General features: G+C 43.4%; 1 protein-coding gene across 1 annotated transcript; it reads right to left on the reverse strand.

The window, feature by feature from the left end:
* Window positions 1–237: 237 nt before the first annotated feature.
* LOC125298441 (LITAF domain-containing protein-like) lies at window positions 238–4,097 on the reverse strand. Its single transcript, XM_048249179.1, has 5 exons — window positions 3,868–4,097; window positions 2,361–2,461; window positions 2,132–2,185; window positions 1,561–1,705; window positions 238–1,459 (listed from the first exon to the last, which is right to left on the reverse strand). Exons 2-5 carry the CDS (start codon window positions 2,449–2,451, stop codon window positions 1,354–1,356), a joined length of 396 nt encoding a protein of 131 aa, XP_048105136.1. The 5' UTR covers window positions 2,452–2,461; window positions 3,868–4,097; the 3' UTR covers window positions 238–1,353.
* Between the last annotated feature and the right edge of the window lie 8,228 nt (window positions 4,098–12,325).

The following is a 12,325-nucleotide window of genomic DNA, read 5'->3' on the forward strand; positions in this document are numbered from 1 at the left end:
TGATAGGTAATCACACCAGATTTATCACAGCTTTAAATTCCTGTCATAGACAAGAAACAATATTTTTTCAACCATGCACTTCACTTTTCATTGTTTTTTTATGTTGAATGCAAAAATATACAGCACCCCATAATTGATACAGATGCAGATATAGAATAGGCTACACTACCGGTCAAACGTTTGGGGTCACTTAGAAATTTCCATTCCACTCCATTATAGATAGAATACCAGCAGAGATCAGTTGCATTGTTTCTTTTTAATCAGGACAGCAGTTTTCAGATTACATTATGTACTTACATAATTGTAAAAGGGTTCTCAGATGTTTTTTTCAGTTAACCTTTTACTGTAAAATGACATCAGATTAGTAAACAGAATGTGTCTTTGGAATATTGGATAATGGGCAATGCAGATATTGCATTAAAGATCAGCCATTTCTTTCTACAACAGTTGAGAACCCCCATTCAGTCAAGAATTACAGGGCCAGAGCCAGATGCACAGAGCACAGGGTGGCACAGGCCACCCCAAAAATCCATTCAGCCACCTTAGCAGGGATCAGATAATGGGCTTGTCAGCACGAAACATCTTCAAGAAAATTTGCTTTCTTAGCCAAAACAAGCATTTTATATGATTTGATGTTGGCCAGATGATTTAGGCTATATTAATGGGCACATGTTGACGTGTACATTTAGAATAGGTCTTTATTGTCATTGTCACAGGTACAACAAAATTTTAATTACAATTTCTTCCATTGTAAAGTTTTCTATTCATGCATTGCACATCTAGCCTGTAGGGTGGACAACTTTCTAGTTGGCTATACTACTGGCTACTTTCTTTCTTGTTGCATTGCATCTACCAAGTTATGTGCTTCACGTTTACAAAAATCCAAGTTATTTGCTGGTTCACATGTCAAATTGTTTATTTTCAATTCTTCTTTATATAAAATAAACAGTTTGTTGTCAATAATGCATAATTCATTTATATAGTATTGAATCTAAGAGTTTAATATGTATTGTTTTACTTTTCGCATATTAAATTTATGTGCCACCCCTCTTTGAGTCTTCAAATTTGTTATGCAGCCAGCAGAGAGAACACATTCATAAATACACATAAATACAACATAAAGGTTCACCAAACAGTGGATATACAGTAAATACATCATAAAAACAACAACAGCCCGACAACAACCCGGCCACCTCATCAGTTTTTTCTAGAATTGTCACTGTTGAAGATGTTGAAGAATATCAGATGGACAGAGAGAATTAGATGTGTGTCCTCCATTTTCCGTGGATTAGAATGTTTTGTTTCCAACCTTGTTTGATTCATTTGCAATGATCTGTTGGGGAAGCAGGGCTTTCACAAGCGTTTGTAGTGGTACACTTTCTGGTGGCATTGTGGGCAAATGTGCTCCACATCCTTACAGGAGTCCACACAGAATGGAATGAAAGCACATGGCCAGAAACTACAAGAGAAATATTCAATTATATACTGCATATACAGCAAAATATTTATTCCAACTTGCAATTTCAAATGGATTTCCAAAAAGCCCAAGTGAGCACTTACAAGAACAGGAAGAGGCCACCACATATGAGCCAGGTCAAAAGGCCAGTAGTGTGTCTGGTTTCAGTCACAATGTCGGACTTACAATGAGGACACTGCATCTGACCAGGGACATCAGTCAAATTTGGTGCTGCTACCACCACTGTCACTGCTCATACAAATACACAAAACACACATGCATACTAACAGAGTTAGTACAAAAGAGAAAGCATAAATATACAGAGTTAGTATAAAAGAGTTGTACAAGTTCAAAAAGTTCTGTTTGCATTTAAAGTTGAACTTTCCTAGAGCTTTTCACACTTGTCACACATGAATGGAGTGATGGATGGTGGGACAGTGCCTCCTGGTCAGTTTTATTTAAATGCTGGACCCCATCTGAATTATCACAGTTTTCAGAGCATGGGCTGCCTACTTTTTTCTTTTTTTACAGTGTATACTCACAGAATGGGCAGCTAACTGAATGTGACAAAAAATGAATGGGCTTGAAATCGCGTAAAATCCCTGACTGTACCTGTAAGATTTACATGGTTGTTAGGAACTGGTTGAACAGGATAATGACACTCTTGAGACTCACCCACTTGTGCTGGCTGGTTCATTACATATTGAGCTGGTGGAGGTTGGGCTGGACCTGTAGCAGAGAGGTAATGAGATCCTCAGTATGCAAGCTCATGGAGGATAGTCCCACCTACCAACAAATTATGTTTATAACACATAGGAAGCCTATACAGGCTATCCCACAACATAATGAGGCTTCATGGAGACACACTGGCCATAATTGCTTGAGACCTTGAGAAGCAGCTCACCTGGCTGGGCAGGATATGGGGGATATACAGCCCCATAGTCAGGATTTGTGGGTGGTCCCGGATACGGAGGAGGAAGTGGACCCTTTTCCATAATCTGACAGCTATAAATGAAAAATAAAGGTGTGAGGTTAGTTGTTATTCCAAAACTATAATGAAGTCATACACACTCACATTCACACATTGAACACATTTAGGAGAAGGCACTTACTATGACTCTTTCTGTACTTGGTCCAGGAGTGTATTTAAGAACTTTAGTTCTGTCTATCTTCTTGTGGGGCAGCCGTGGCCTACTGGCTATTCGGGCTTGTAACCGGAGGGTTGTCGGTTCGATCCCCGACCAGTAGTCCACGGCTGAAATGCCCTTGAGCATGGCACCTAATCCCTCACTGCTCCCCGAGCACCGCTGTAGCAGGCAGCTCACTGCATCGGGATCAGTGTGTGCTTCACCTCACTGTGTGTTGAGTGTGTTTCACTGAGTGTGCTGAGTGTGTTTCACTAATTCATGGATTAGGATAAATGAAGAGACCAAATTTCCCTCACAAGATCAAAAGAGTATATATACTATACTATACTTATACTTATCTATCTCTCTGAGTGCATCCTGTAACCACATGGCACGTTCTGACGTGAGCCTGTGTTCTATGTAGCATAGGGAGATATATGAGTTATGTGTTCTATGTAGCATAGGGAGATATATGAGTTATGTGTTCTATGTAGCATAGGGAGATATATGAGCCCTGTGTTCTATGTAGCATAGGGAGATATATGAGTCCAAGGTTCACATAGAAACACATAGGAATGTGGGAGAGCAGGACAGGGTGCTTCATGTCCACACTCAACCAACACAGTAACAACACTATCAACACTATCACAACACTGCTCAACTCATTTAGACAGTTATGACTACGTCTCCATGCTACTTTGGCTAATTAGCAAGAGAAGTTAGTTAATCATTTGCCCAGCTGTCAGGAGGACATTATATAAAGAGTGGCTTTGAGATAAAGGCAACTGTGAAAGGCTTAGTTTCCATTGCGTCAGCCAGTTACTATTTTCAAACATATACAAGCCATTTTAAGTATTTACCTACTGTACTTATTATTTTCTAATTTTCCAATTATGGCAAAGAAAACCCCAATATGCTAGAACTGCTGTGATGTACATTTTGTCCTATTTGAAAGTTGCATGTACAATAACTTTGTTTAAAAAGACACAGTCCTACTGGTGTTTGACTTCCTAAATACAGTAGGCCTATGTCTACATTTCCATTTAAAATGATTTTCATGATAGTTGCACATAAGGCAAAGTATGATCGTTTTTACCCATTTCAACACAGTCATAATGACTGCACAATTGTTTTATTCCCACAGTTCATAAAGTGTCTTGGTTGCTTAGCCTATCTAGCCTCTCAATGTCTCTGTCCAGCTTTGCAAGCTGTCTCGAGTTAGCCTTGCTTACAACAAGATCATTGTTAGAGTAAATCACCCCAGATATTTTAACGTCTACTCACCTGTATGTGTGTGTGGCCGGTCACAGATGCTGCTTCAGTGTGTGGCAAAGTAAGACTGTTTAAGGGCTGACCTAACGCTACGGCCACTCCTGCAGATGGGTGTAGCTCTCTGAATGAACAGCATTACACACATAGTCCTTGAGCCATAGTCTCAATGTAAAAAATGTACATAGTCAATAAGTCTCATAGTGGTTTTTGGAAAGGTATTCCACCCTAAAGTTATACAATTATCACTGGCCTGAAGAAGAACAGCAGCTCTGTGGAGGGGGACCTGGACAGGGTGAACCAGTTGAACCACTTCTACAACAGGTTTGACTGACCTGCTCCAGCTCCAATGGCGGTGGTCTGTCCACTACCCCCAGCTGACTCAGACACGGCTCTTTTTTGCGTGCCTGCCCTACCCCCACCTCCCAGTCTCTCAAGCCCTGTCCCCGCCTGATGCCTCCTTGCCTGTGCCTGTTGAGGCATCCACGACTCTGGCAGCCTTGATAGGGACATCAAGGAGGTGGTCATCCTCCAGCCCCCACCCCCATACCCCCTCAATACCAGTGCAACACTCACCTCCATCACCACAGGCTATCATACCCCCACCATCACTGGATATTGCACCCCTCATGACAATCACGAACAATGAGGTGACAACGACCTCAGTCAACAGCCATCAGACACACAGATCCCAGATGCACCTCTCTCCCTCCCCTCCCCTTACACCCCCCATCATCACAACAGATCAAGTGAGAGCCCAACTAAAAAAACTGCGCAAGGCTACTCAAGGCCTGTGCTGCTGAACTGGGGGAGCCACTGAAGCACATCTTCAATTTGAGCCTACGCCTTGGACAAGTTCCAACACTGTGGAAGACATCATGTCTCACCCCTGTCCCTAAGAAGCCACACCCTAGTGAGCTTAATGACTACAGACCTGTCGCTCTTACATCACATGTGATGAAAACAATGGAGCGACTGGTCTTAGGTATGCTCAGACCCCAGGTACGCCATGCACTAGACCCGTTACAGTTTGCATACCAGGAGAAAGTGGGCGTGGACGATGCCATCACTTATCTTCTACACAGGACACATTCTTACCTAGACAAGGGGAAAAGTTCTGTGAGAATCATGTTCTTTGATTTCTCAAGTGCTTTTAACACCATCCAACCCCTTAGACTGGGAGACAAGCTCTTGCAAATGGGTGTGGACGCTCACCTGATAACCTGGATTACAGATTACCTGACCGAGCGACCACAGTTCGTCAGACTGAAGAACTGTCTCTCTGACACTGTGATCAGCAGCACCGGAGCGCCACAGGGAACTGTGCTCTCTCCAGTCCTGTTCACCCTGTACACATCTGACTTCTGCTACAACACCGAGTCATGCCACATGCAGAAGTTTTCTGACGATACTGCAATTGTGGGGTGTATCAGGAACGGGCAGGAGGAGGAGTACAGGAGCCTGGTGGAGGACTTTGTGCAATGGTGCAAACTCAATCATCTTCAACTCAACACTTCAAAGAAAAAGGAGATGGTGGTGGATTTCTGCAGGTCTAAGCCCACTCTGCTAACAGTCCCCATTGATGGGGTCAATGTGGAGGTGGTAAGCACCTACAAGTATCTGGGTCTTCACCTGGACAATAAATAGACTGGTCACCCAACACTGATGCACTCTACAAGAAAGGGCAGAGCAGGCTGTACTTCCTGAGGAGGCTGCGGTCCTTCAATGTGTGCAGCAAGCTCCTCAGGATGTTCTACCAGTCTGTTGTTGCCAGCGTCCTCTTCTATGCAGTGGTATGCTGGGGAGGAAGCACAAAGAAGAAGGATGCGGGGCGAATTGACAGGCTGGTAAGAAAACCTGGCTCTGTAGTGGGAGCTGAACTGGAGTGCATCACTTCAATATCTGACAAAAGGACCCTGAACAAACTGATCAACATCTTTGACAATGAGTGTCACCCACTCCACAGCACTATTGTTAAGCAGAAGAGCCTGATCAGCTGGAGACTTCGCTCACTGCCTTGTACAACAGACAGAAGTCATTTGTCCCCAGGTCCATTGAACTTGTCAATGCTTCACTTAAGGGTAGAGGAGAGATAGACTTCTCTGCATAGTCTGTCTGCCTCTTCACCCCCTCCATGTTTGGATACTGTCTGTCCACTAGCCACTTTTACCACCGTCTTTCTGCCTCACTGTTTGCGTGCTATATTAGCACATTAGCACACATGCATAAAACCTCCCTCCACGCCACAGCCGAACTTATACATTTTCTTAAAATAGTTATATATATATATATATGTATATATATATAGATATATAGACTTATTCTTGCACTGTTGCACTGTTGGACTTACTCATTTGCACTAGGATCACTAGGACCACTATCACTATTGCACTATCACCGTGACTCAGTCCCTGCCTCAGTCATTGCAAGCGCCTCTTGTTTGATTAATCACCCCTATGTGGATACTGTTTTTAGAATGTATTTAGATTAAGTGTTAGTTAGTATAATTTGTATTTTAGTATATTTAGTATCTTCTTTATCTTCTACTGTCCTTATTGCTTAGTTGTGTTTTAATATTATATACTTTTAATTACTTTTTCTGCTGTTAGTGAATGCGTGTGTGTTGTCTGTATGCTACTGAGACCTTGAATTTCCCCTGGGGATCAATAAAGTATCTATCTATCTATCTATAAGTGATAGAATGGTATTGGACTGGTAGTAGCTTTATGTGTGTTATCACCCTGTTTATGTCTATGATACGCTTCTGGTGGCATATATAATGAGTTGCCCAGTGCTCTTCTTTCCTGTGGTAGTTTTGGGTCTTTTAAGAGGGGTCTAAAGACATATCTGTTCAACATGGACTTAGTTCATTAATTACTTCTTATGTGTTATGGTTTGTATAGGCCTAGTATTGTTTATTTTCATTAGGCTGTTAATTAATTTGACATTGTTGTTGATATTCTCCATAATGTAGTCTTACCATGCTATTGTTATTGTTATTATCTGCCAAATCCATAACCATAAATATCAAGTACAGAAATCCTAATATTGGATAAAGACAGGTTCAAAATTCTTCTTTTTGTTTTTAATTTTGAGGACATATTTGAGTGAAATGTTATTAATGGTGTAATTCCTGAAAAGCCATGTTATATATATTTCATAACTATTCTTTACTTTCCATAGGTCACAAATCATATATGAACAAACTTCTCTATAAAATCCTCCAGCATATAAGAGTATATCTGGAAACTTTAGTGCTAGTAAGTACAGTTGAAGTGGAGACAGAAGTGGAATCAACATTTTGGCCGACCTCATCTATGTAAATTTGAAACCTTTGCACTCTACTGTTTGTTCAATATGCTGTTTGCCTACGGAAAGAAGTCCTCAGCAAGTGCAATCTGCTTGCTCATAGACCTGGCCTGTGACCTTTATGTTTTTTTTGCAGATAATCCTCAAGAGATGTGTAGTGATGATTTTTTTTGCAGATAATCCTCAAGAGATGTGTAGTGATGATTTAGTTTAAAACAAAATAGTCTACATGTTTGGAGAAAAGTTTTGAGAAAGAAAAAGAAATTGAAAGACATTGAAAGAAAAAGACAATGAAATCCACACAATGATGTTAATACCTGCCTGAATTCAGTCATACTGTATATTAACTACTTAGTAGCACATTTCCCTGCTGCTGGACATGAGTTAAATGTCGGATGTGCTAGCCTATGCTGTCAATTCGCGTGGCATCTGACATATAATGGGAATATGTAAAATGCAGGATTTCCTTGCAAACAAGTATTCTAATGATGTGCTGGTAACGTTCGCAAAATAGCGATTTTAACATAAAACAATGATCATTTTAATTTTAGAATCCTTATTAATGCCAAAATGTTACATTAACGGATCCCTCTGTGTACTCGTAGCCTTGTAGGTTACTCCTGGGGGAGTGGTTTGGTAGGGCAGTGAAGAGCAGTGAAAGGCAGGGAATTCTGGGAATTGTTGGGTTTCATCCACATGAGCCAAAAACATTTTTTCTCGGTTAAGAAGGCACTGACTTCAATGATGACTCCACATTTCTACTACATAAATGACCCAATTTAAATACACATTTATCTTCCCTGCAGTGAAATGCTCCTTTAATAAACAACTGAAGTCCAGTGTTTGGACTGGGGTTACGCAAAAGGACTCGATGTTTCAATCCCAGTAGTTCTGTTTCCAGTTGAGACCCTGTTTGGACCACTCAGTGATGTTACTCTACGCGACACATCGTCAGTTGTGTACCCCAGTATCTTTGGGTGTTTTGGCCATTTAACACAAGACACCCTCCTCTGTGGCAGGCCCACCACAGGCTGATCAGACCTGGGTGTGTGTCGCATAGGAGCTGAGTGGTCACTTTGTCCCCCATGCCATTTCCTTTCTTCGAAGCCACAGCCAGTACTTCTCTCAGCTGTGGTGGCAAGCTCTTTGATGGTTCTCCTCTGAGCTTGCCCTCTGACGCCCACCTCTTTCAGGAGCCTTATGGTGGAGTTAGCCACAAACCGCCTACAGCCCACCTCCACTGGACGTACCAGCACTGTCCATCCCCGCTCTTCTGCCTGGGTTGCAAGGTCAGAGTACCGCAACCTTTTCCTTTCATAGGCCTCATCAATGGCTTTCTTCACAGGGCACTGTGAGCTCGATAATGTAAACATGGCGACAGGAGTTGGACCACAAAACCAGGTCTGAATTCAAAACCAATGAGGCTTGAAATTGTGTGTGTGTGTGTGTGTGTGTGTGTGGGGGCTCTGGTTGGTTGTCTTTCACCCTCCCGGATGAAGGCTGTTGAGGTTTGGACTTCTGGATGCGCATTAAGTGGAGCAGCATTTGTGGCAGTTCTTTTCTCTTCTATGGCTGAGGCCAGAGAACGCAGCACTTGATTGTGGCGCCAGGTGTATCGGCCTTGAGAAAGGGAGGTCTTGCAGCACGCAAGAATGTGCTTGAGGCCTGCTGGGGCTGAGCACAAGGAACATGCCGGGTCCTCACCAAGCCACAGGTGTAGGTTTGCTGGCGTAGGCAGAATGTCATAAGTGGCTTTTATGATGAAGCTCAGCCTGTTAGACTCCATGTTCCATAACTCGCTCCAAGAGATTTTCTTCTTGGCAATTCCATTCCATTTCATCCACCGTCCCTGCTGCGGCTGACTGACTGCTCTGGCACACCTGGCTGCTTCTTCTTGCCTTCGAATCTCCTCCACCACCATGCACCGGCGCTCTACTGGAGAAGCTTTCCCCCAGGTAGGAGCCATCACTCCAAGACCAAACCCCCCCCAACCCTGTTGCACATGGCCAACTATGTCTCAATGTCTGAGAGCAGCCCTTGCATCTGCTACAGCTGCTTTTGGTGTTCACTTCTTGCCAGTTCTCAAGGCTGGGGCAGCACAGCGTACCAAAGGGTCCCGAGACTCAGACAGGGTCATCTCCAGTCGCGACTTTGCACACTTGTACTCTTCAGTCAAGCTTGAGATTGGCAAGGAGAGTGGGCCATCAACATACAGCCCTACACTGCTCATGCATCTTGGCAGCCCAAGCCACCTCCTTACTTGAGCATGAGGTGACCTCATAGATGGTGATCGGCCACATGAGGCGGGGCAACAATCCAAATTGAAAGCACCACAGCTTTAGTTTCCCTGGGAGGCCAGTGTTGTTTCAGGCCGCTGATGGTGTCCTGTCTGAGCTGTTCTATTTGCTCTGTGTCATTGAGAGTGGCATTGTACCAGCGTCCGAGACTTTTAATTGGTTTCTGTAGGATTGTTGGGATTGGCTCATCATTGATGGTGAAAGTTAGCCTGACGAGCCAGACCCACATTAAAATGTAGGGTCTGGGCACTCACCGTTCGCAGTGCTCAGTCCGAGGGGCGGGATAATCAGTTGTCTTTCAAATTCCCTCTGCACGCAATAGGACAGCGGCAGCGCTATGAGTCCCATGCGTTTCCCACCAGCGGAGCTAGTTGGCTAGTTCAAACGTTTGCCAACTTAATAAAAGCTTAACTCGTGTCACACTGTTCGCCAGCAGCAACATCCATCTTATTTGTTTTCAAGTAGCAGGGAATTCAAGCCAAACCGTTGGAACTCTGCCATCAATCATTATGTTAAGCCCACCTAACGACTCTATACACGATTTTATTGGCCTGATTAAGTTTCGATTTCTGGAGCTCACAAGCCAACGGAGAGTTGCTAGACTAGCCCTGACAGCAAATGTAATTTGCTGCCACTAGGGGCGCGTCTAGATTTCTAGGCTAGGTGAAAGTGTCATTGGTGATTTGGCCTTTGACGACTGAGATGCTCCTTGACTTGCAGGGTTTGATCTTCATTCCTGCCCAGGATATGTTACTTTGAAGCTTTTCCAACAGCCGTCTTTTGCATGGTTTCGTAGATGTTATGGTGGTCATGTCGTCCATGTATGCCCTGATTGGGGGCAGACGTAGGCCTCCATCCACACGCTCCCCTCCAACGACCCATGCTGAAGCCCTAATGATCAACTCCATAGCCAAGGTGAATGCCAGAGGAGATATCGTGCATCCTGCCATTATTCCGAGTTCCAGCTGCTGCCAGGCTGTAGTGCTCTCATGCATTGTCACACAGAATTGGATGTCGCGGAAGTAGGCCTGGACGAGGTTTGTGATGTTGTCAGGGACTTGAAAGAAGGCAAAGGCAGTCCACAGAGTCCTATGAGGCACTGATCCAAAGGCATTGGCTAAGTCCAGGAACAGCACATGCAGATCCTTCTTTTCCCTCTTGGAGGACTGTAGTTGGTGCCAGATGATGCTTGCATGTTCGAGACATCCAGAGAAACCACCAACTCCAGCCTTTTGTATTGAGGTGACAACAAACTAATTTTTCAGCAGGAATACAGACAGTCTTTGGGCCACAACGCTGAAGAAGATTTTCCCTTCAACATTCAGCAGACTTTTACATTTACAAACATTCAGGCTTTACTATGTTGACAACCTCATCCCATGTTGGGGTGCCTGTGTCCATTTTATGCATGGGTGGAAACATATTTATGTGACACTAGATTCATACTTATTTTCTTCACAATTATGGAGGGGTGTCTCGTAAGGATCCTGTTCATGTTGAATAGCACTTGTGATGACATTTTGAGTCTGCTAAGAGGCACAAACAGTCTAAATTATGCCCCATTGCTTTGTAGCAGCCCCCACCCCTACTGACAATACTGACCTTGAACAACAGGGCCCTATTGTTCAAGGTATGTTGAAAACAGCCAGAGTTCCTCTTTAACTCATTGAATGCCAAGCTGTTTTCGGAAGCTTTGTCCTAGAGTGCCAGCAATCTAGACCATTGTTGATGATTTTTGTACAGCCACAGCATATTCTGTGTTATACTGTAGCTATGAACACATACAATGGCTTGTTTAAAAGGTGAGACTTTAAGCTCTCAGTGGGTGCAAACCGTGTATTTCTACACACCTCTGTTCCTGAGAAATCCCAAGCTAAACAGTGGCTAGTTTTCATAAAAATCGCTGTTTTTTTTTCTAGAAATGGAGATATAACGTCCTTCATGAAATATGAAGTGTTGCCTGTAAACTTTCCGGGAAGTAATATTATGTTTTTGGCACTCAATGAGTTAAGAGACTAGTAACAAATGCAAGCATCCAGGGGTTTTAGCATCCTTGTTAGCAAAACAGGTCTGTACCCCGCAGTCAAAACACAATGCAGGTTCCACTTGGTCTTGTGTATTCATTAATACCTCCACAACCGAGGCAGAGGTATGCACTAACTACTGAGTGCCACTCTAGTTTGATGATAAATAGCAATAACAATGTGAATCATTCAAGACCTTTTGTCCAGAGTGAGGTGTACTTTGCCCTATCATAATACGAGACATAACTGACAATCATTTAAGTTAAGGACAAAATGTATTGGGACTTTGCACTAAAGGGCTAATATCAGTCATACTGTACAGATGCAGTTTTCTGGACTGGATATGTTTGACATGTATGAGTAAATCAATAGTTAAGATTACTGGGTTGTTGACACTTTTTAGACTCACTTCAGCTGGCTGGTTCATTCCATGTCCATGTTCATTTCATGTTAACAACGCATAGGACACCTATAGGAGACACGCTGGCCATAATTCCTTGAGACCTTGAGAAGCAGCTCACCTGGCTGGGCAGTAGGGTTTGTGGGTGGCCTCCGGAATAAGTCCCGCTTCCGAAACATCTGGATCCACCCAACTTCCGGGCGTCGAATGTCTATGGGAAATAACATGGCGTTTCGAAATGTCATACCTGTCAAACATCTGTAGGTGGCGAAGTAGAAAAAAATGGTGGGCCGATTGGCCTACACACCATCTAGTTTCCACTGGATTTTTTGATTGTCGGTGCCGTTAAAGTAGAAATATATCAGTAAGAAGCACTAAGCTAACGCACGGACACCTATGAGGACGCCGCGACTCCCTGAGTCAAGGTTGCGTAGCAATGGCAA

This window comes from Alosa alosa, chromosome 7 (genome assembly GCF_017589495.1).
Source record: "Alosa alosa isolate M-15738 ecotype Scorff River chromosome 7, AALO_Geno_1.1, whole genome shotgun sequence".
Taxonomy (NCBI): domain Eukaryota; kingdom Metazoa; phylum Chordata; class Actinopteri; order Clupeiformes; family Clupeidae; genus Alosa; species Alosa alosa.

Excerpts from the sequence above, each read along its gene's own strand:
- LOC125298441 (XM_048249179.1), bottom strand. The coding sequence starts at position 2,451 with ATGGAAAAGGGTCCACTTCCTCCTCCGTATCCGGGACCACCCACAAAT. Across the intron at positions 2,186-2,360 it reads CCCATATCCTGCCCAGCCAG|GTCCAGCCCAACCTCCACCA; the intron begins GTGAGCTGCTTC and ends TCTCTGCTACAG. Across the intron at positions 1,460-1,560 it reads GGTGGCCTCTTCCTGTTCTT|TTTCTGGCCATGTGCTTTCA; the intron begins GTAAGTGCTCAC and ends TTTCTCTTGTAG.